This window comes from Diadema setosum, chromosome 18 (assembly GCF_964275005.1).
Source record: "Diadema setosum chromosome 18, eeDiaSeto1, whole genome shotgun sequence".
Classification (NCBI taxonomy): domain Eukaryota; kingdom Metazoa; phylum Echinodermata; class Echinoidea; order Diadematoida; family Diadematidae; genus Diadema; species Diadema setosum.
In genome coordinates, this window is record NC_092702.1 from 28,178,933 (window position 1) to 28,203,660 (window position 24,728).

The 24,728-nt window shown below is 39.2% G+C and overlaps 1 protein-coding gene across 1 annotated transcript in view; it reads left to right on the plus strand.

Annotated features, from left to right (window-relative positions):
• Window positions 1-24,728, plus strand: part of LOC140242173 (protein O-GlcNAcase-like) — a 51,347-nt gene that overhangs the window by 13,369 nt on the left and 13,250 nt on the right. The window contains exons 3-10 of the mRNA XM_072321938.1: window positions 1-129; window positions 3,674-3,842; window positions 9,078-9,176; window positions 9,956-10,084; window positions 12,372-12,530; window positions 13,783-14,738; window positions 19,048-19,222; window positions 21,286-21,339. The exon at window positions 1-129 is cut by the window's left edge and continues 2 nt beyond it. Coding sequence (XP_072178039.1) covers window positions 1-129; window positions 3,674-3,842; window positions 9,078-9,176; window positions 9,956-10,084; window positions 12,372-12,530; window positions 13,783-14,738; window positions 19,048-19,222; window positions 21,286-21,339 — 1,870 coding nt within the window. The remainder of the gene's footprint in view (window positions 130-3,673; window positions 3,843-9,077; window positions 9,177-9,955; window positions 10,085-12,371; window positions 12,531-13,782; window positions 14,739-19,047; window positions 19,223-21,285; window positions 21,340-24,728) is intronic.

Sequence of the window (24,728 nt, forward strand, 5' to 3'; positions counted from 1 at the left end):
CAACTGACCAGCCTAATCACAGCAGCTAAGGAGCAGGATGTTCTCTTCGTCTACGCCCTTTCACCGGGCCTCGACATCACTTTCTCCAATCCCAAAGAGGTCACAAGTCTCAAGAGGAAATTGGAGCAGGTACAAAGTGCATGCATGAAAGTTTAGATACCATACTTCTGAAACTCTAGACAGTCATTAAACCTTTTCTTATTGTTTCTGATCAGTCTTGAAAGTGATTTTGTTCTTTTTTTTAAAGTGAAGTGCAATTAGGCATGACTTTGTCATGCCAACAGGATATACTCTTTCTTTTTTTTTTTTTTTTTTTTAATGGTTCTGGATTGTAATGATACAATTGTATGTCGAGAGGCTACTAGCCATTTAGAGTTTCTCTGAAAGGACAAACATGATTGTAGAAAGCTTGTAGATTTTCTCTGGAAGCAAGACAGTTCAGATCTTATTACCTATAGAAAATATAGCTATTGAAAGTAAAAGACTGAACATGAGTTGCATATTAATTTCTGATGTGAAGTTAATCAATTCTGACTTGAATTCAGTGGTGACACTCAAGCATTTGATGTGTCAAACAGGACATGTATTGATTTCTCTCTCTTTTTTTTTCTTTTTTTTTTTTTTTACAGAAAGAAAATCAGCTGCTTTTTTTTTGACCTTACATGAAAAACTTTTACTCTTAACGTTGTTTTTTCCTTTTGGACAAATGATAAAGAAAAATAGTTCTTATTCTAAAAATATTAAGTATTGAATGAATAATTGGATTTTAATTTGTGAATCAAAGACCTGTACCATGCAGATGGACATGTCATTGCAGAATATACCTGACGGTGTCTCGTGTGTGCAATACAATATATGCACTACCAAATACAGTATGCTTGGTTGATCCAAGTTTGTTTATTTGACCTGGATAGAATTGCAAAGGAGCTGCCATGTGTTGAATTGTTCAAATTGTTCTTGTAGCTACTTCAAATATTTGCAAGATGCTCTATTCAGCTGCAGCAAACAAAAGGGAAAAACAGAGAGACAAACAGACAGACAGACAGACGGACAGAAAGAGAGGAAAGACTCCCAAATTTGCACAAACAGTCACGTACAATGTATGTGATAGCTGTGTGTGCTGTATCCGTGTAATTATTACTGCTATTCTGTCAACATTTCTTATCTGTTGTCCAGAAATATAAACTTATTTCATTGATCAAATTGTTACCATAACTCACCTTGAAATTGGCACTTTAAGTGTCCCATTACTCTGTCATGGTGATAACTGTAAAATTGTGACCTCAGAGAGATTGTATGGCTTTGTATGAAAAAAGCATGGTTGTCCGCCCATGTCCTTTCTTTCTTTCTTTTTTTTTTGTATGGCTTTGTCATATCTTTACTATCTTCTGCTTTTTTCTTTTTTTTTCTCTCTCTCTTTTTGTGTAATGAGCATTTAGAGGTTAAAATCATTCAATCTTTTGGTTCTGTCTGGTACTATGTGGGAAGCATAATTGCTCTAATTGCATGTTTTTGTTCCTCTGTGTATCTCTTGACATTTCTACCTGAATTTAATATTCTATGAAGGGTCAGAGGTAATATATATCTCATACACTATGTGTATGACTGTGATTAAAACAGTCATGATTGGTAAAATGTCATATGATTCTTAAATGGCACCTGTCTACCATATTGTTAAACAAATAGCGTTTAACAACATACAACACTTGCAGTTTGTCACATGGCATGTCTTTTGAATGCGATAGAATTTTGCATGTCACAGACATGTTCAAGGCAAATCATAGTTCACATATTCCTGCAGAAACTGTTGAATTTTACTCTGGAACGGAGACATGATATGTGAAATAACAGTGATATCACGGTTCCAGTTGGGTATTGACTAAAATGCAAAACACTATCCAAATTGGTTCACCAAATGTACTGCAATCTCGGAGTGTACCAGATCTTGATAGCTACATGAAGTTTTATATTCATATTTAGCGATTACAATTTGTCGGGCCAGCTAGCTGTATTTATCACACGGGAGTGAATTGCATGCAGCAGCTTGTTAGCTGCATGCAATTCAGTGCTACTGCTGGGGTACGATATGATCGTCACATACGAGTAGTGTTCTACAATACCCAATACTGAATCTGGAGGACCTTGTCAGGAATAAAAAAAAAAATCTGGTAGACCGACTCCATTTCACACATAATTAATCTCAAAATACTCCAAAAACAACTTGTTATACCTGCATATTACATCAGCCAGACAAGTTTCGTGGTAGAGCCTTTTCAATGTATTGGAAGCAAATTTGAAATGGTGGAAGATGAAATTTGAACCCTTCTGAGAATGTTTTAGCTTTATGGTCACAGGATACATGATGGGATGCTAGAGGGAATGGTATGACACCAGCTCAGAGGTGGTATTCATGTTCTGCACATGCTATGCCGAATACAGGCCATACACTGTAGGTCAAGATGCACTTGTATGAGCTGGCAAAAGTTAATCAAATGTGTAATTTGTCTGAGAAGTTATACTTCAGGTATGCATGAACGTAAAATGAAATTTTAGTCATGCAACCCCTACATGTTTGAATGATACATTTGTATCATCAGGTTCAGATATATGCAGTAGGCTTGTTAGGGAAAATATTGATAAGAAATTCTCTCTGATATTTGTCAGATTGAATGAAAAGTTGTCATCAATTACCAGGAAACTACCCATAACCGTGCAGTGTTTGTACAAATTATGAGATATTTCTGTGTTAACATTCGGCATGGTCAGACTGGCAAAAGATTGAGAAGTGTAAGATCCCAAAGTCTTCACGATCTTTTGACATCCGGTCACACTGGCAGTCAAACTTCTCGAGCTTTGGATTGAGAAGTTTTGGTCATTGGTGGGCATGTGCAAGGATGGAGAAAGAGCACGCCGTCTGATGGCTAGTGATTGTGACGTAACTATGAACACCTGTACAACACAATAGCTTGCGCTTCGGAGGCACTGTCCGCAAACAGGTGATGGATTGGTCACGTGACAAAGATCGTGAAGTTTTGGTTTATAGCGGTCACAATAATTTGGCGGGAGAGAGGAAATATCCCTCGGAGTGGGAAGTTTCACAAGAAGGTTCGCAGGAAGTTCCGTGGGAAGTTTGCAGTCACACTGGCAAAACTTCAAGAACTCAATGAACGCAATCTTAAACTTCTCAATCTTTTGCCAGTCTGACCACGCCTTTTGCGACTTAGTCTTTTAGCAGTCAACAAGAAATAGGAGAGGGCACAACTGAGTCAAAACTGTTTATAGCTCATGAGGACACATTAACACAAGTAACCATTTCATCATTCATTGAGTTTCAGTTTATCATTCATAAATTCATCTGACAGCTATCTATGACACAGTGCACTGAGCCGCCAGCGCCTTTTTCTGATATACTCCATTCATACACAGGTTATATGGAAATGCTTTGTAATGAGCTTATTAATCTCCCCCTTCTGTTGGACCATAAAAATATTTTTATTGAATCTTCATTGCATGATTTAGATGTTGCTTGGTTGGACAGACCATGGGCAAAGCTTATTGTGCAACGTGTGCACAACGTTTCTCATGAAGCATGCTCTTCTCATTTTGAACGCATGATTAAGATATCCGCAATCCCCTTTTCCCCCTCATTCTCAAATGCCCTCCGTCTCTGCAGGTCAGCCAGTTTGGCTGTGAGGCCTTCGCTCTCCTCTTCGATGACATCGACACCGAGATGAGCGTTGCCGACACAGAAGTCTTTCAATCCTTTGCCCACGCTCAGGTTTCAGTCACAAACGAGGCATTCCAGTACCTAGGCCAGCCAAGATTCCTCTTCTGTCCAACAGGTGAATGAATGTCTATGATCCAGGCAGGCCAGAAGTCTGCTTGCTAGCCTATGGGCCCAGCGGTTCTTGTAGTGTGCTGACATGGGTTTGAGCAGTGTTAACATTTGTATATATTGGCCTTATAGTACTGATGCCATTTGGGCCAGCAATATTTATGTTCATGCATTTAAAAGGAGACTTTAATCATGGAGGCATAAATATGGAGTTGGGTATTCTACTTTTTGTTAAGTTCATGATGTATGAGTGACTGTCTGTGTGTTTATGCTCGCGTGAGTCATTTCAGCAAGAATACCAGAAGTAGTGCTTCCAAATAATAATGTGTGTTCACCTCTACTGGACAGCTTTACTTGCATGGATTCAAGGTATTTAGAACAACCTGGCCCCAACATTTGGTTTGCATGTCTTTGTGTCATCTTGGGGACAGTTCAGTTTTCATTAGAGTGTGTTTTATCAAGAGAGTATGAAATGGGTGCTGTATACGAATGTTTTTTTTTTTCATTCTGCTTTTGAAACATTTTTGTCTTTTCTCTGCCTCACCTTTGTTATTTTTCTCTACCAAGGCTTTGGAAAGTGCATCATCCACATTTACATACACACAGAATTGTTCAAGTTTACTGCAAAGAAAATTTACATACACACAGAATAGTTCAAATTAACTGTAAAGAAAAGTCATTTTATGTAATTCTTATTTAAGACCTGGTAGCATTGGGAAACATAGGCAGTCCACTTGAATCAGTCTCCATTCACTGCCCACTGGGGTACATTTGATATCACAAATACGCATAGTGCTTGGGGCCCGCAAGGCACATATCAGCAGGTACAAGCATCGAAGCATATGCTCATTGGCAATGGTCGACTCCAGGTGAGATTTTTTCGGCTGTGTGTGTACTTAGAGATCAGTGAGAAAGCTGTACACTATGTGTTAACTCGTTGAGGACGAGTCCCGAGTATACTCGGGCATAGGTCTATGGGAAATGCGCGTTGTAGCAAAATCAGCCCGTCCTCCACGGGTTAAGGGTATTCTCTACTCAGGGTTCGAAATTGGCGATGGTCCGCTGGCCATTGGCCACCCAAAATCACGTCGGACTAGCTAAAAATCATCAAATTCGGAAGTTACTAGTCCGTGTGGCCAGCCAAATATTGCTCCAGTGTCGTTCCCAGCATACTGGCTGTGACAAGCGCTGAACGCAAATCGCTGCGTATGTAGGTGTGCAGCGCGCGAACGGAGCTAGTCCGTTTGTGCATCCTGTCCATTTGTGCATCCTGTAAAGGAGTCTGCGCCAAGACTACTACATGCACCACCCTGGCACGGTCTCATATATATAGGCCGTGTTGTAGCTTCTCCCTGGAGAGGCTGCAGTGCCAGTGGTGCGTGTTGTAGTCTTGGCGCATGCAGACTTTTTCCACGACCTACAAGGGTTTGTGCCTGCAAACTAGCAGACGCCCATGGACCCTGGTGTTTACATCGATCACCGTGGTATCTGAATGTATACCGAATACCGGTAGTTGTATTGTGTGTCTGGCCAGCCACATGCACATGCTGCTACATGCACTTTGTCCAATGTCCGTTTCTTTTCTCTCTCTCTCTTCTTTGCTTCTTCATCCGCTTATTCCCCTACCTCCCAAGTACGAACTGACTTTTTAGAGTGTTGTCTGTGTGATCTTAACGATGTTATTGCATCATTTTTCTGCAATTAAGAGGTGAGTTTCTGTTCATGTGTTGCATACTTTGTTTGACGATGTGCAGGTGAAAAGTGTTCGAACTTTGTTTCCCGTGTACCGTGGAAACTCGATATATAGTTGTATTAAATATACAGTGACTAGACCTTCATTCGCCTTCGGAGATCTGATAACAAACTGATTTCTCTGGTCCCATTGAATTCATTTCCTTTGTTTTGTATTGTTTATTGACTACTGATATAAACATTAGGATTACAAAGAACAAATTGTCTTGGTCCCAAGGAGCTCGTCATACCGAGTTTCCATTGTACAAGTGTATTTCGCTTGGCGTTCGGTGCTGCAAACTTCCGCTAGGGCTTATTCTCTTCCGTGGTTTCTGATATTATCGTGATTATCACTACTAGTTTGGTACAATTTCTTTCGTTTAATGTCACTCTGTTCGTTCCCTTTATATTTCGAAGTATTTAAAAGTGATTAATTTAAGTGTCTGGCACTGTACATGCATTGTCGTAACGGCGATTTCTCCGCTTTGCTGCAGTATTTCGAAGGAAGTTTGATCCCAGCTGTGTGTGAGCTTTTGTAGAGTTTGTGTTGTCGGGATGTTGTTGTTTGCGTAGGTGCAGTTTATCTCGAGTGATCATGTTGGTCATGTTTCTGAATGTTATAGGACAAGGGCCGAATGATCTGAGTGATGGTGACGATAATTACTGATGCTGGTGTAAAAGACAGCTTGCTGAGCATACTTCTTCTTTCCCCTCCGGCCCATGAATGATGAAAAAAAAAATACATACACCTCACAACAAGAACCACTTGCTAGATAGCAACCTTCGTAAAGTTAAATCTAAATGTTCATTAACAGCAAAGGGGAAAAACACGACAGTAAATACAAGCGAAGAGATTGTGTATGCAGTCTCTGGTCTTACGAGAAACTTGACACCCCACCCCCTCTCCCCTTGTGGAAATTTCCACAAAACCAGGAGCCAGACCCCAGCTAGGTGCCAGACGAAAGAATGTGCGCACTGGAATTTATAAACAGGGTGTAAATATAGCCTGGAAATATCGATCGAAGAACTAGCTCGTGAGTTGAGTTCAAGGAATCATCGCAAAGATCATGATTTTATAAGTAACAATGGTTCTATAGCCTTTCTTGTGACCCATAGTAGAAATATCGAACAGTCGATTACACTATAAATCATAATAGTGTGCTTGATCGAGTATTTTAAATGTTTACTGAACTGTAGAAAGGGATTGATTAATCACTCGATTAAAAAGTAAATCACAGAAATAAATGAAAGTTCTCGTATGCCGAGACAAATTCACTACCCGGTTAGACAGCGGGAAGAGAATCTAACCTCCCTGGGTGTCGGGAAGTTTTCACAAACTCCAGGATCACCCCCTCCCCCTGCCAACTCCAACATGTTGCTCCCAAACGTGCATGGTAAATGCATGGCGTCTCGATGTCACCGTCAGGTACCCGAGGCTGCTTTGTTTTTGTCTTGGAATATTGATTCATTTCTTGTCATGACATGAGTGTAGTAATCTTTTTGCATGACTATGTAAAAATTTATGATACTCAACTCGTCTTTTTGATGTTTTTCTTTCAGTCCAAAAGGAAGACAAGATAGTATCATGACGTATCAATTGTTCAAAAGGTCTGCTTTTGATAACTCACAGACTATCAAATCACCCTTGCCTGTTCCCAGGCCCCTAGCTCCACCCAATCCAGCAATCTACACGCGCGCGCAAATTTTGCCATGTGGTTTTGCCAGCCAGCTGTCGGAATGTGCTTTGAAGTTACATGGCAGCCTGGCCTGGCTGGCCTGAATGGGTGTCGAGTTTCAATCAACATACATGTAGTACTGTTGTTTTATTCTTTCACCTGACAGAAACACGGAAATCAGGAAGGTGTAGGGAAGAGGTTTTTGTTGTGTGTTGCAATATGTGTGTGTGTGTGTTTTCTCGTTGTGTTTTCTTGGTTTTCTTTTCCAATGAGATCGAGGCCAAGGTGTGGAAAGATCAGAGTGAAATGAGTACAAGTACACAGTGAAATGAGTCAGGTAGAGGGGAGATGGAATAACCAATTACCAGAAGCATTTTAAATATTGAAGTACCAATATTATGTGAAAAAAAAATAAGGAGAGCTACACCTATTTTAGTGCTCCTGACAAGGCGTAAAGGAGCGTGGTAATAGTCCTCAAAAATGAAACCCTGATAATTGGCCTTAAATATGCTATTTCTCTCTTTATCTCAACCTCAGCTGTTTATCAACTTCACTCTCTTTTTTTTTTCCCATTAAAACCTTGACATACTACTGATTTTTTTTTTTCAATTATTTATATTTTCTGATTTTTTTTTTTCTGTTCGGGCAAGTGTTTTACACTAATTTGCAAATCTGCTTGCCCGATCGGGCAAGTGAGTAAAAAAAGTTGTGTAGCACCCTGGTTTATAATGGTGCCTCAAAAAGATGCTTAGCTTAAAACAAATCGACCATTAATTAGGCCTGTATTTGTCACTACTGAAACGTTTGTTTGGAGATAAAAAAAGAATGAATAATCGACATGTTCTTCACTTCTTGTGAATGTCGTGTTGGTGTGATTACGGCGTGTGTGCGTTCGTAAATAAACATCAACATTTCCGAGAAGGCCTGTAGGCTGTATGTCTTGCCCCTGACCCGGGAGACAATTTAATCTGTCACAAAACTGTTACAAAACATAGTGATGATGTATGATGATAATGAAGTAATGATAATGAATATGATATATGATATAATAACTGAAATGTACTTGGGGCCCTCCCCAAATTGACATTAGTCATGCGATTAAAAAACAAGACGGACTAGTCAAAAATTTCTGTTGGCCAGTCAAAAATTTTGCGGACTAGCCAAAATTGAATCTAACTGGTCCGTGTGGCTAGTTAAAAAAAAAGTTAAGCGCGACCCCTGCTACTATATCAGAGCTACACTTGTGTAGGCCAGCCTTCCCACTCTGTGAATCCCCATGCTACTGGGTCTTTAATATCATTTTGTTTGTGGTATAAACAATTCTAGACTTAATATTTATTATACGTTAGTGTTTTCTTTCTCATGCCTACCTCAATTCCTTTTTATTCAGTTTTCCCCCCAGGGTGCGACGTGTGTGTTGATAATTCTCATACATTTCTTTAACGTGAGTGCCGAGCACTGTCAGTGAAGCCCACAAGATGTCTCAATACCTGCTGGTCAGAGACCCAATCTAGGTCTACTTGACGAACTCTACTTGTGCTGTTGATACACTTGCCAAGGTGTATTGAAGGGAAGAATGTTAGTGTGTGACGATAGCGCACACACAAACATTCTACCAAATTTGACTCTGAAAATGAGATATTCTCCATACGTTATCAAACTTCTTGTATACACTGTATTTTATACGATACGTCGTGCAAGGTATAATTGGTGGTTTCATGTTCAATGCTGGAGCTGGTATTAGTGCTCTTTCAACACTTACGAGCAACAATCTCAAACTGGTCATATGTCACATGGTGCTGAACTATTACTGTATACACCTTTTCTGTCCACAGAATACTGTGCTACCCGGGCACACCCCTCCGTCAAAAACTCAGAGTACCTGCAGACTCTGGGTGCAAAGCTCCTTCCAGATATCCACATTATGTGGACAGGTAAGACTGACCTTTTTTTTACCTCTATCTATGACCTTTTCAGTGGGCAGTATCATGCTTTATCCTGCTAGATTGTTATCCTTCCACACTGACTGAGGATCATGTAATTAGTCACTGGTCATTTGTTCCATTTTCATAGACTTGTATAGGCACAAATATTTTGCATACAGTGTACACTTTTATGAGAAATTGTTCAACTCTTTTCACTTAGAGCCCACTGGTCCGTGGTAGTTTTAAGTGCTGAATAAATCAACTTTTATACAACATACATGAGCTCAAAAGCCACCAAAATGTTACCTCAAAGTGTTATTCAACCAGACTATTTGTGCCGTGATTACTGCTGTAATTCTACATATCTTGATTTTGCATGATTTGTGATCTGATGTTCATATTAGCAATGCTGTCTTTGCTGTTATGTACATATGAAGGTGTTTATGCAGACACATTTGGAAGTTTTTCGAAGTGATGCAGAAAAGAAAGCAGGAGGAGAATACTTTAAAACGAATGTTCAAATGCATTTTAATTTCACGAATTTCGCAAGAGCCAGGATTCGAGAACTTAAACTGCATGCGAAAGTTCTTGTCTACACTATATGCATTGATTGTTAGAGGCAACTTGCAAAAATGGCCTTCGGCTCCAATTCGCGAAAATTTTATGCTGCAAAAATATCATGTTTACAGTAAATGGAACAAGAAAAGGTGTAGGAAGTCACCAAGAAGACTAGTGAGGAGAGAAAAGTGTGTGACTTCAGTTTGATCTTTTCTTTACTGTGAAAACAGGTGGCAAAGTCGTATCAAAGTTCATCACCATCGAGTCTGTCAAAGAACTGACCTCTGTGATTAAACGCAAGCCACTCATCTGGGACAACATTCATGCAAACGACTACGACCAGCAGCGCATGTATCTTGGTGAGTTTGTGTCAGAGTCGTGTCGGAAGACAATGCTGTTATGAGTCCCGTTGCAAGACAATTTCAGTCAGCAGTTCAGCGATCAGTTGGGCAGTATTCTATTGGCAGTCACAACAATTTTGGTGTCATGAAATCCTTTGTGACATACAATTGTGAACTCTCTCAGTGGGTAGCATGACTTGTCGCTGGGGTGACAAGACCTCAAATCTACAAAATGCCAAATGTTCAGGAGAGCAAAAAAACCTTACAGCCAAAGCACTATATCAAATGGGATAGCCTTTCCTTTGACATGCTGTGGTGGCTGCATTTTTTAACAGGCAACTAGGATTTGAACAGGATATCACTGGACTGATTATCTGACCATCAATCAAAAAAAGTCATTTTTACCAAAATTTGAGATACAAGGTCTTGTCACCCCAGCAGTGATGTATGAATTACATACAAGAGAATGCTGATAAGACCAGTTGTAACAGGTGAGCCAGAGATGTGTGTCAACAAGCTATCTCCTCAGGTAAAGCTATAAAAAGCTTTCCCTTTTTAACCCTATTTTAACGGGGGGGGGGGGGGTCAAATTGACCCCCCTCGACATTTCGCGCCACGATTCCGCAACGCGCAAAGATTTTGCCGCGTCGTTTCATGGCTTTTTTCATTGAAGTCTCCCGCATATTTTGAGACCAAATTTGCGACGTCCGGGTACGCCATTCTGAAGTTACGCAATGTTTTGCATATGCATGTCAACCCGAAAACAGCTCAAATTCATGATATCGTGTGCAAATCCAATGCAAATTGTGTTTTTTGGTTTAATTGATATAAATTAGATTATTTCAACTTTTAACCATTGAAATTAATAAATTTTAATGTACATAAGCTTGAAAAAGTGCCTGCAACAAATTTTGACAAAAAAACAATGGAAAACAAAAGGTCGAAAAAACAATAAAATACATAAGAAATTAACGAAACAATAAAAAACAAAAATTGATTTTGATTGTGCTATTTTTTTTACAACAAAGTTGTTTGATGTGTGGTGAGGAACTCTGACACAAAAATTTAGCAATCCTTCAGTCTTTTTAATGGAGTTATAGGTGAAAATATGATTTCATGCATAAATTTGTGTAATTGATTTATTAAAAATAGAAAGCCAATATTTTTCTATAATATGACCATGTAATCTTGTAGTTGACATCTGGCTCTATCTTCAGGCAAAATTTTGCGGCGATCGCGCGATCTGATCGTGCGATCGGTGGCCGAGATCTGAAGGGGGGGTCAAATTGACCCCCCCCCCTCCCCAGTAAAAACTTGGTCTCAAATAGCCCAGTTAAAATAGGGTTAAATGCCATTAAGTGGAGGTCCTGTATATTCGAGAATCCACTCCCTTTGTACATCTAAGAGATCCTACTCCACTTCTTGCGAAGATCAGAGAATCTCACACACTCTATGAAATCGGGGAACAATACCCATCCTATGATGTTCATCCAAGGTGACTGAAAATAGTCAGTGAATGATATCAAGCAAGTGAGAAGCAGAGTTATAAAATTGTATTTTTTTAAAATTTTTTTTTTACCATGGGAAGAGAATTGTCAACACTTTTGATTGAGGCATTTTAGTCACATGAACACTGTCACTTTCTAAGAAGTTCTCATCTTTGCATTAGTGAATAACCACAAATGATGTAGAGATGTATTTTATATGTGTGGGTGCATGTCTTGTGTGTAAATGAGTATTTGAGTTTAGTGGTATGGAAGAAAGAGATATGGATATATCCTACTTTGAAACAGGAGGGATCCTTTAGATGAATGAAACACGTTATGATATTGGGAGGGGGCTGTTTCTAAGTGACAGCAATTCAGTATTGAGTATTTGGTGTATTCCCTTTCATTCTTACCACATTGGTCATGTATTATTACAATCTGAATTGTGTGAACCCAATTCTCCATGAAGTTTATCAGTATTGCCTTCTGGTCCGATGAAATTAAGATTCATGATCGTGGGAGTGGGTTAAGCAGGTGTAAAAACAGAATGAGGAAACTGGACCATAGCACACTTAGAAGGATCTTTTTGAGCTTGAAATAATGATAATGATAATAGCTAGTTTTTATATAGAGCATTTCAGACCTGGTAAGAATTTCAATGCGCTTTACAAACTTGAAAAATAGAATGTGATTATGATGATGGTAATGATTACATTTGTGTGTAATGTCCCATTATTTTTTTAGCAATGATAATTTAAACTAAGCATGTAAAAACTCAAATGATATCTCCTCCTAACCCCCCCCCCCCCTTCACACAGGCCCGTACAAAGGCCGATCAACGGATCTGAAATCTTACATCAGTGGTGTCTTAACGAATCCCAACTGCGAGTACTACCTGAATCACATAGCTCTCCACACACTGGCAACATGGTACAAGGCTGGTGGAGGTGCTGATACCAAGAAAGACGAACCACCAGGTCTGTTATGCTTGATTTCCTTGAGTGACCTGTTTCCTGATGAAAATTCAGCATTTAGTTATTTGTTGCACATGAAAGAGTTTAAAGGAGCATTCCAGACGATTTTCATGATTTCACATCCTGTAGTACATAAATCAACAGCTCCATGTATAGATATGTGGAATACGTATATTGTGGTCCTCGAGCAGAGAAATCGATACTCTGAAAACCTAAAACAAATTACACTGAACAAAGATGATGACATAGGAGCCTCACATATTTCAGAAATGTAGCAGTGGAATTCCATTACAATACCACATGCTCTACAAGTTCACTCGTGTAGAATTTATGCATGCCTATTTCTTTTGTTCTGCTTCCTTGAGGCCCAACTCATGCATTCTTGTTGTGAGGCTGCCATGTCATCATCCTTGTTCATTGTGATTTGTTATGAATTTTGAAAACACTCCTATTCCTCATCCCAATCACTACAAATTCTGAAACTCTGCAACAAGTGTAACCAATTTATAGTTGTTCACATGTAAAAGTCTGAAAATCATCTGGAGGTCTCTTTCAAGTTGTGGAAATCTTACTTATACAAGAGGCGACATGACATTTCAGGAAACTGCTGACAAAAACAAAAAAAAAAAACCAACTAAATAACGTACAGTAGCATAGGTGTTAGGTTTTACAACGTGCTACAGAAGACATGATACGATATGTGACCCGCTACAACAAAAGGATCCTAAAGTCACTGACGGGTGAGCCGAGAAAATCGAGTTTGAAGTCAGATCACCAAATCTGTCAAAACGTTCGGATTTCTGTTTTTACATAATTTTGTAGTCTAATGTATCTTCTATCATCTGCCGAAATTTCTAAGCTAAATGATCAAAGGAAAGGCCTGAAAATAGCATTTTTCTGGGCCATGCTTGGCTCGCCCGTCAGCGACTTTAGGATCCTTTTGTTGTAGCGGGTCACATATGTGCAAATAGTACAGAGGGGAAAAAATAATGTAGGTGCCAAGTCATTGACATTTAGATACTTTGTTTTTGGATATCTCAGCAAATTTCAAACAGATTTTCGTCAAATAAACTTTGATTTCCTTGTAGAATTCTATGCTCTGTAACATGTCATAAAGAGGTTTCTAAGTATCTCACAAAAACTTATAAGATGAATCCTCACCTCTACCAGTACTATACCATCCATTTTATGTAGGTAAGACAATGCTAGACTTGAGTGTGAAATGAGTATGTTATGTTACTTTTGTTTGCTGTAGGAGACATGACAGAAGAAGCAGCAATAAGTGCAGATGAGCAACTCGAGACTGAAGGCAATAATGAACCAGGCCAGAGAAAACTCAGAATAAACCATGGCGACTACGACCCGGACCACGCCCTTAAACTTGCCATCGCCGACTGGCTCAACGTGTTCAGTCAGACAAAGCTGAGCAGCAAGAAGAAGGTGGTGGTGATTCCGCCCGTGGTGACACCCCCACTGCCCCTCACAGCCCCGCCCGTCCAGAGCGTCAACACCTGTATGAGTGTCACGCCCACCACCAACACCTCCTTTGCTGCCACCCTGGAGGAGACCACTGGGGTCGTCGCCTCGGAGATCCTGAAGAAGACAGAGGTGTTCAGCCCGCTGGGCGTCGAGAACTTTACGCCGTCTTCCATTCCCGTCAACTCCCTGGTCAGCCAGCCGCCCAGCATGGAGGACACACTAGAGCCCATGGAGTGTAATGGCGATAATGCCCCAGCTGATTCAAATGCCTTATTTAGGACTAGTGATGCGGACTCCACTGTGGTGCCGACCAAGGGCAGTACTAGTATATCTACGAGTACAGCAACGAGTAGTAAGGTGACGGACATCGACATGCATGAGGCGGATGTCGCCGAAAAGTCGCCGGCGAAAGAGCCGCAGGAGGTCGAGGGTGAGGAAGACATCACCCCGCAGACAGACTCTAACACAGAGAGTGCAACGGACTGTGAGATGCAGGTCGACAGCTCAGCCGAGCAGCCCGCGGGCAAAAGCGAAACCAGCAATGGACAGGAGAGGAAATCAGTGGTGCGGGAGCGGGTCACGGAGGATGACCTCGCCCTCATGTGCGAACTCTTCTACCTGCCCTACGAGCATGGGCAGAGGGCAACCCAGAAACTGGAGGACATTTATTGGCTCAGGAGTAATGCGTTTGTGTTATGTTCTGCCAAGAAGACAGGCAAGACTTCAGAAAAGGTTAGTAGAGATAAGTGTAGCCATTGAATTGCGACCACAGAGCCTGTGTTGGAGCAAGTTGTCACATTGCTTGGTGGCAAAGTATTATCTGTGGGATCATTTACCAAGCATTAGGAAAAAGTATTGCATGTAGCCATGATTTAAGGTTTGTCAAAGTTTTTTTTTATGCCTCCGCCAACGAAGTGGCCAGAGGCATTATGTTTTCGGGTCGTCCGTCCGTCCGTCCGTCCGTCCGTCCGTCCGTCTGTCTGTCCGTCCGTCCCGTTTTGTTTTTGTCGATATCTCAAGAACCGTGTGGTGGTTTTACATCAAACTTGGTATGAGGGTATATCCTGGGGGATAATACTTTGTTTGGATTTTAGGATCACGGGGTCAAAGGTCAAAGGTCACAGGTTATTTTGTGAAAAAAAAGGTTGAAAATTCATGTTTTTCTCCATATCTCGCAAATGGTTCAAGGTATCTTCATGGAACTTAGTATATGTGCTTGTTCCAATGGGCAGTGATTATCTAGGGAAGTTGGGGGTCATGGTTCAAAGGTCAGGGGGTCAAAGGTCAAGGTCAACTCCTCAAAATATCACTACTTTCCTTATATTTATGCAATGCCTGAAGGTTTTTTTTTTTTTTTTTAACTTGATGTATGCATGTATTACCCAATATATATTCTGTGGGAAGTTTCTTGCCAAAAGGTCAAAGGTCAAAAGGTCAAAGGTCAAGTGAAAGTGCTGAATTGCACTTTTTCCTCCATATCTCAAAAGTAACTCAAGATATCATCATGAAACTTACATATTTATGCATGTTCAACCTAACAGTGATTCTCTTTGGAACTGTGAGGTCAAAGGTCAAAGGCCAGGTTTAGATAATGCTATTTTCCCATTTAATACTGAAATTATACTTTTTCTCAATACCTTGAAAATTACTCAATGCATAAACTTATAAAAGGGTCCAAAGTCAAGTAAAAATCATCAGTTCCCCAAGTACCTGCACTCTGACATTTTAATCATTCATCCAATTGAACCTAGTTCTAGGAAAGTGAACATTCACCACATTTGTGGCAAACCTGTCATTTTAATATTTTGCCAATTGTGTGAAACTGTCATCACACATTGTCAAGACATTGTACTATAGACCTATTAGGAGAACCATGCATTATGGCGGAGGCATATCAGTCGCCATAGCGATATATCTAGTTTTTTTTAAAGCATTTTGACTTAATCCCTTACGAAGTTATACCTACTGTAGAATCTATTCTGCATGACTGCAATGAAACAAATATAAGATCAGTCCAGATTTAAGTGAAGAAAGACATATTGTAGATAGTAATTACCGTGTGTATGCTGGTATGGTTTTTTGTAAAGTCTTTATTTCGCACCCAATAACAGTATATAGATCATTTATGTGTACTTCAACATCGTATTTGTTGTGTATGTGGTATATCAGTAATTTCACATTTCAGCAAATAATGTACACTGTACAATATTTTTCAATGTATAGGCCACAACCCTTTTTTAGGTCCCCAGTGGAAGAAAAAAAAGTTGAAGTCAGAGGTTGTAACCTTTATAAAAGTCCATGCGAGTGTCTGAATCCTTCAGCTTTTTTCTCTATCAAAAACTTTCCATTTTTTGCAGCTGAGTCATTGATAGTATGACTTATGGTATTCACTTTCTTTCTTGCTGCTTTTCTACCAGCACATGTCCCTAGTTGTACAGGGGGGCATTTCATGAAGGAACTTGTTGGATAAAAGATCTGACGAGTCAATTATATCCAACAAGTTCTCGGAGAAATCAGCCAATCAGACTAAAGAATTTCTCAAAACTTGTCGGATATAATTGACTTGTCAGACATTTTATCCGACAAGTTCCTTCATGAAATGCCCCCCAGGACTGCAGTGCTCTCTGGTGCACATTTGCTTGAAATGCTTAGTGTTAATAGAGCAAATAATACTGAAATAGGAATCTTCAAATATTTTACCTTTATAAGCTTGTGGGAAGAATTCTAAATGGAGGTAGTGCCACTTGAATATTGGAAAATTACATGGGATGCTCAGGTGTTAAGACATATTTTTCCTTATTCCCTTGTTTAAGCAGCACCTCTTTTTCTGGGTGCAATCCAGTGAAAAAGGTGCAGCTTTTACACCAACATTTCTTACATTGTAGATAAAGTTAATTCACCAAGGGTTCATGTTGTTGCGGATCTTTCAAGATGCTGAAACTACAAACTGTCTCGCACAACTTTAATAATGGTCATGTCATTATCTGAATGGCGATGTCTGTAATATTGTTCAATCTGCTGCTTGTTGCATTGGTTTCATTCAAAAGAATCTTTTCCTGTAGTATGAAGTTGTATTAGATCTTGTGTCAGAAAGCCAAGCAGCAACTTTTATCCTGAGCACTGAAGATGGGAAATGAAAAAGCAAGACATACAACACTCGGAGGTTTTGTAGAAAAGAAAAAAAAAAATATGCAGTGTGGATAAGAATCTTCTACGCACTGATTTTGTACTTATAAGATTACTTTTGATCATTGCATTCTGAAGGTTACTTGCTATCAAGTCTTTCATGTTGCCCATATCAAATTGTCCACATTTACTAAAAGATATGAGGCACCTGAAATGTTTAGAGGGTGCACTCCCATTGAAGTTGTGCATCACCAGCATAATATCATGCTATGTTCATTCAGTGCCCCCCCCCCCCCCCAAACCATGGTAGTTTGTTGTTGTTGTTTGTTTGTTTGTTTTTTGTTTCTTGGCAATGGTGTCTTTACAAGAAGGGACATTTATGATAAGGAATCAAGAAGGGAACAGAAAATATGATGAAACTCACAAGGAATATGATGTAACGTGATTGTGTGATGAAACAACAGATTCCTGCCTTGGTTGTGATAAGATTCATAGTAGTCTTAATATTGTGTATTTGCTAATTTTCATGAAAAGAGACGAGGTTCGGTTCAAATGTCAGTGTGAAAATATGTTATTACTTTGTATCATTACCATGTAGTTGCAGAATCTAGCATATAATACAGAGAGAAAGAACTCATAAAATCTTTTATTTCATCTATATTGAGGATTTTCATTGTATTGAATGTTTCACACACATGGACGAGGGGAATTTCTTGTAGTTGATAGAGTAGAAATCGCTATGCTTTGTACCTTTTAATTTTAGAGGGGAATTTCTTGTGGTTGATGAAGTAGAAATTGCTATGCTTTATTACCTTTTAATTTCAAAATAATGTAGAAGTGTGATGTATTCTTATGAAGTGATTTGTTCATTATCTTGTGGGACCATGTAGCAGAATAATTGTAATCTGATACAAGATAACAGTAACAATTACCATCCATTGTAGATAATGTAATTTAAAAGCTGTTTGAGGTACAATGTATCTTACTGAAACTTGGTATATATGTACAGTGTACATGTATGGATGAACACAGTTGTGCTGATCAACTTTCAGGTGCACACCCTCGAGGTCAAAGGTCAAGGTCAAATTCTTAAAATTTCACTGTTTCCCCCTTATCTATGCAATGCCTGAAGGTATTTTCTTGAAACTTAGCGTATACATGTATCATCAGATAATTTTAGGGAAAGTTTTGGACCGCCATGGGGTCAAAGGTCAAGTAAATGTGCGAAAATTTCATTTTTTTTTTAAATGTCTTGGAAATGCCTCAAGGTATCTTTATGAAACTTAGTACACATGCCTGATGATGATTCTCTTGGGATGGGAATTTGGGGGTCAAAGGTCAGGGGTCAAAGGTCAGGCGGTCAAAGGCAGGTTAGAATGTACAAATTTTGGTATGTAATGCTGAAATTGCACTTTTTGTCCATACCTTGGATATTACTCAATGCATAAACTTAATACATGCATTTCTGCAGGGTAATAATTATTTTTGACTTGGGGTCAAAGGTCAAGTGAAAATGTTAAACTGTAAAAAAAAAAAATAAATTCCCCTTATTTTGAAAAAAAAAGTATAAGGTGTTGTCATGAAAATGGATTTACCAGTTATAATTATTTGAAGAATTTATGGCCATGAGGTCAAAGGGCAACGGTCATAGGTCAAGTAAAAATGTTCAGCTTCCCAAATACCTGTTCTCTAAAACAATTTAGCCATCCATTCAAATGAATGTGCTGTTAATGCAGTGCTGTTATGGTGTCATGTTACAGAATGCTACACTATGTGCTATGAAAAGTTACTTTCCTATGCTGATACTCAGAAATACAGAATTTTGAATTTATGAAATGTATGAAGGTGTTCAAGGTGCTACAGCAAAACTTGATCCCACCACGTGTAGTCTCTTTTTTTTTCTGTCTTGTTTTAGGCCGCAGAATGGACTGACCGTGCTGCGGAATTCTTCAAATTCTGCAAGGATGTTAAGCAGCTGATGTCCCGGCTACTGAACACGCCCAATCGCAGTCTCCTGTACGACATCTACCCATACATGTGGGACATGGAGATCGCTGTTTCCATGATTGGCTCTTTCATCAAATGGCTAGGTATGAATTGATATTTGAGGCTAGAAGATGCCACAAATTGTCATTTTTTTTTTTAAATTTCTGTGTTTGTATGTTGCATTTTGACACATCTAGATAGTGTTTGAAGTGTGTCTGTGTGGCTGTCTTTGTCACTTTTTTTTTTCATGTTGTTATCTAGAAGCTATAATTGCCTCTTTAGATTTTTTTTTTCTGTCACATGTTGATTTCATCCTTGTCCTACCTCTGTGTATGTCGTCATATATATTTTGTCTTAGTGTCAACCCTCCGTAGTTAAACTAGGTACATTTTGCTATAATTCCATCAAGCACTTGCCATCTTAGCAATAATGATATATTTTACCATCTCTTAGTCTTCTCTGACCTCACCTTGAGGGATTTTTTTTTTTCATTAGAAATATTTATTTCAAAAATAAACCGTTAGGTTTGCTTATTGTACTCGAAGATAGTTAGGCAGTGCTCTTTCTCCCCAGTTTGCTGCATTTCAATTTGTGTGACAGTGTGCATAACTGCAGACTAGGATTTGCTCCCTTTGAATTGCAATTAAAACATCATAAGATGAGCAAGAATTGATCAATAGACACACAGATTTGCAATTGAATAATCAGACAAACTGTAAAAATACACACTTGTAAGATTACAAGAGGCATATTAGTCACTTTCAAATCTCCTTTCATTTTTTTGTTGTTGATGGGATGTATGTAAGGGAATGAGAACAGCAAATGAAGGATAGTTTTATACTACATGTTGATTTGTATTTCTGTATTGTTTAAGCTTGTACAGAGTAAGTTTATAGCTTGTCTATCCCACATGCCCTCCGTGGCGTGAAGTGATTCTAGAAATAGTTTCAGGCACACGCAGATGCTTTGAAATCCAAGACATGCAATGTAAAACCATGGTTTCACTTTTTTCGGTTTTGTTTATCTTGTTCTTGAAGTATCGCAAGGGTTGAGCAGTAAACACATGTTCTCGTGCCAAATTCATTACAAATGGTGTCTATTACTTTACTTTTCATGAAAAATTAATTTACTAGAATTTTCTTTTTCTGTTGAAAGGCAATATTCATCTTAGTCGAAAGGCAATATTCATCTTAGTAAAAAAAAAGAAAAAAGTTATAGTCTGTTCTCCAAATTTTTTTCCTGTAGATAAGTTTGACATTCATGGACCAAAATTTCACTCTTCTGAGTCTCTTTTTGTTGTGAACCCAAGTGTGTTTGTAAAAGTGAAAAAATAAAAAATAAATTGATACAATAGGCTGTTTCAGTGGTACAATTGTAGGTGAAATACAATGTTTCAGGCTGCTATTAAACTGCAGTTGATGTAAACAAGCAAAGGGTAATGTCAAGGGATATTTATTACACTGTACCTCTAGGGGCAAGTAATGTTGTGCCATAAAGGCTGTACATTGGGGGTTTGGAAATGACACAAAACATTCATAAGGATAAAATAGTCATTCTGGTTTTACTTCCAGTGGAAAAGAAGAGTTGTAACAATTGTGTACCTTTTGAACTTTCTTCTGAAGTATTTCTTGTTTTGTTTGTGAACCTTTTTGATCATGAAATAATTTTGCAGAGTTCAGCACGTTGATGTGAATTTCAGACAAGTTCCAAACCATGCGAGTATCATGCTTGTCTACTTCACCCAATGTATGTATTTGAATAAGTTGGTCTGTAGTATTTTGCTGCTTAAAAGTATTTCCTCTTTTTTTTCTTTTTTTTTTTAAATGGATAGCAACCATAGAATAGGAAATGTCTTCAGAAAAGGCTGTAATTTGAATATTGAAGAAGAATGCGATTCCTGAAATGGTACATGCTGTGTCTAACTTGAGGTATTGTAAATGACCTTTTATGAATGTATCCCATAACCATCAACCATAAAGAGTTGCTCTTGCACCATTTTTCTCCTAACTTGCGCTTTCTTGCGATAACATTTAATTCTCTTTTTTATGTTTCCCCTCACAGCGTGTGGTTACTGTACTTTGCAGGCAACACTAATGCTCTCCTTTTTTCTCTCATTTTCTCCCATTTTGTTTGTGTTCTCTTATAAACCTATGTCTGAAAATTACAGCTTTGGGACTGTTGGTGGAGATGGGCTGCGACTACTTGGACACCTTCTACACATGTACGAACAACAGAGGGCAGCCCTTCAATCTATTACCTTAATGCTATCATTTGATCACATTATGTGCCAAGTGCTGCGCAGCCGTAGTGCGCGCGCGAGAGGAGGTTTGAGATGCATCCCTCATTGAAAATGCCTGTTTGCTGCTTCAATGCTGCTACAAGTGCATCATTTACATGCCAATCTCTTGAAAATGGCAATGTGTGAACCTTTGTCGGCTACAGCCCATCAAAAATTTATTTCACTGCACTTGCTATTCTTTGTCTTAGTACTTTTTGAAATTTGTATTTAAATTGTATCTGATTGAATGCAGAAATAAAACAAATAAAATCAAATCAAATGGACTTACTCAGCAGAAAAAAAAATGAGTTTGCAGAAGTTGCTGAGTACTCTGTGGGTAAAATCTGAATGTTGCATGTCTATTGAACAAATTTATTGAGACAAACAAAACGGAAGATTGGTTTTTGTGTTTTTCACTGGGAGTGTTTTAGAATGCCAAAGAAAAGTCGAATGCTGTGTGTGCAGTGAATTCACAGGGCTTTGATATGAAGGATGCATTTCTAGCCACCAAGAATGAATGCTGCATTAGAGCTGTGTGCAGATGCTCCGTAAGATGCTCCGTTTTTGTCACAATGTGACCCACCTTATGATCGCATCATCTTTAAAGCTTCTGTGTTGTGCAGAGTATGGTGAGTAGATGGCTAGGGCTGGGGGCTGCGCTGGAGCCTCTTTGACTTTACGCTGCTGCAACCTTGCATTCCTGGCAAGCTGCAAGGCAATGTTGGAACCAGAGTGAACTGTGCTTCCGGGTTTAGATCCCAACAAGCTGTGGAGGAGACTCAGCAAGGCAAAAAAAAATAAATAAATAAATAAATAAATAAATGAATAGTAATAAATTAAAAAATCAGAAAAAAAATGAAAAAAAAAATAAAGAGGTCCCCTCAAAAAATGAATGAGTCGCAAGAAATCAAAGGGCCATTTTTTTTTGCAAAGGAAAGTACTCAACATTGCATCTTAGAAATGAGGTCTATATTTACATATGAGGTCGATGTCATTCTTCAATTTACTGATTTTGCTTTCTTTGCAACATACTTTGCATGCAGATGATTGCATAACCTATGAACATCTGTTTGTGGACCGCAGTTTGGGTGATGGTTACGGGGTCGACAGACAAGACCAAAATGAAAGTTGCTGAAGGCTGTTGTCAGCAGCAGCAGCGGGGCTGGTTTTTCATCTCCTTGCGCGGTCTCTCGTCTGCATCACTCCAGACAGCTCTCAGCGATCATGTTGTGCATCTGCGTTGAGTCTTGCAAATTTGATTCTGATGCTGCTGATGTTGTTCACAACAGGCGTGGCAAGATTCTTGGGATGAACCAGTCGTACTCACAGCGATCTATCACAAGAGTGTTAATTGTTTACATTTCATAATGTAAAAGCTGTTATTTTCATGTGCAGATATTTTTGTGAATGAGGAGGTCACAGACATTTTGGGGAGATTTTTTTTTTTTTTTTTTTTGTGATTTGACACTGACATTACCAGTCACTCTGCCAACTTTACTGTACATGGCAATATTTTTGTATGCTGTTAGATTTGTGGCCCAACTGTGATTTGCAAAAGTTACAAAAATTACACTCACATGAAAATATCAGCTTTTACAGTAAATGGCACAGCTGCTGCAAAAACGGTGGCTGTATTTTTCCAGCAGCAAATGCAAGACAAATGAGCACTGTACACTGTCATTCCTATATCCCTGAAGCACATGTTACTGACTTCATCATTGGCATATTTTTTTTTTTTTTCATTCAAGTATAGTCAATATCTTTGTTAGATTTGTTTTCTTCTTTAATTTGTCTAACTAATTCAAATCTTTATCTGCAACCTAGCCATCAAAGCCACGATGTCCTGGGAATAGCTTACCTGGACCATTTCCAGAAAAAGAAATGAAATCATATATTCAGTAATTAATCTGATTCGCAAATCAAATCTGCAGAGAGTTCCCACGGTTTTGCTCCATTTTCCTGCAATGTCTGTGGACAGGTGATATAGCTCTATGCCATTTTTGATGTGCACATTTCATATCAGACGTGTGGGTGATTTTTTGTTCTTGTCAGTGCTGTCTCAAAGCGTACGCTGCCAAGTCTGTGCATCGGGCAACATTCCATTCCCCCCCCCCCCCCTCCTCCTTGCCAAAAGGGTTAACTTGATATGGTTACTGCGAAGTAGCAGGCTTGTTGATCTTTAATCCACATGCTGCCAAAATGTGGCCGCCAAACATTGATGCAGTGCTGAGTTCAGGCATGCATCAAAATCATTCATACGAGTTCAGGCTGCAGCTCTGTCAAGTCACGCATAGGCACCTATATCTATCTAAAGAAGAGTAACAGAAGACTTGTGATGGCTTGATTGGTTGCAAGAGCTTCACCATAGCAACGAGTTGTTTCTGCACTGCTTGTTTTAAATAGTATGGAGACTACTCTGCCCGAGTAGCACAGGAGTAGTAGAGATGAATTGATCCATTCCTTATGCCAGCACTGACTGAACAGATCGCCCTAGCGTCTGACTATTTCAAAGAGTGTTCATTAATTCTGCCTCTCTCTAGGGGAAAGAGAACACCCCCCTCACAGGTTCGGAGCAAGACGAACGTTTTCCGCAAGCCGGAGTCTCGGACGAAAATTCCTTTCCACTCCTCATTTTTGTAAGGCTTCAAAACCACTGACCAGGTTCAGGGCACAAAGAGAATTGTCGCCGGTTTTGCCTCTATCAAAGGGAAGTCTGACACTGTCTTTTTCTGGCTCAACCTGAAAATGATTCTTTGAACAGCCTAGATAACCATTTGGGTGATAAATATGCAAATAGCACTCCCATCATTTGGCAGTACCATTATAGTGTCAAATCTGCTAATCTACTATAATTTCGCGCATTAGCTGTGGGTAGAGGCTAAGCCACAGCACTTCTCCCATGTCGCAGTGATGCTGGTCTGGTTTTGAAGTTTTCCAAAAACATTCTCATTTTGCCATTATTCCTTTTTGTCTGCAAAATCTTGGGAATTGTCATGCAGATATGCAAATCAGATTGATGGACGTGCAATCTCATTTTTGCAAACACCGACATTGATAGGTCGAGGTTGCCATGAAAAGATTCTATAGACGAAATTTGTTCACCTATGCCACGTAGATTAAAAAGTGTAAATGATGAACCCAAGTGACATGAGCTTCGTCATGCCCACCAGGCTTTTATCAGTTCATGTCCATGCTTTGTGTTCCCTCCGTCTAACCAGTCTTCTTCACTGGACTCAATGACTGCAGTAATGCATTCCTGTCATGCTCATGAGCCCCTCTGACATGGAGAAAGTCACAAGTCATGTGCCTAAATATGCCTGTATTGCTTAGTG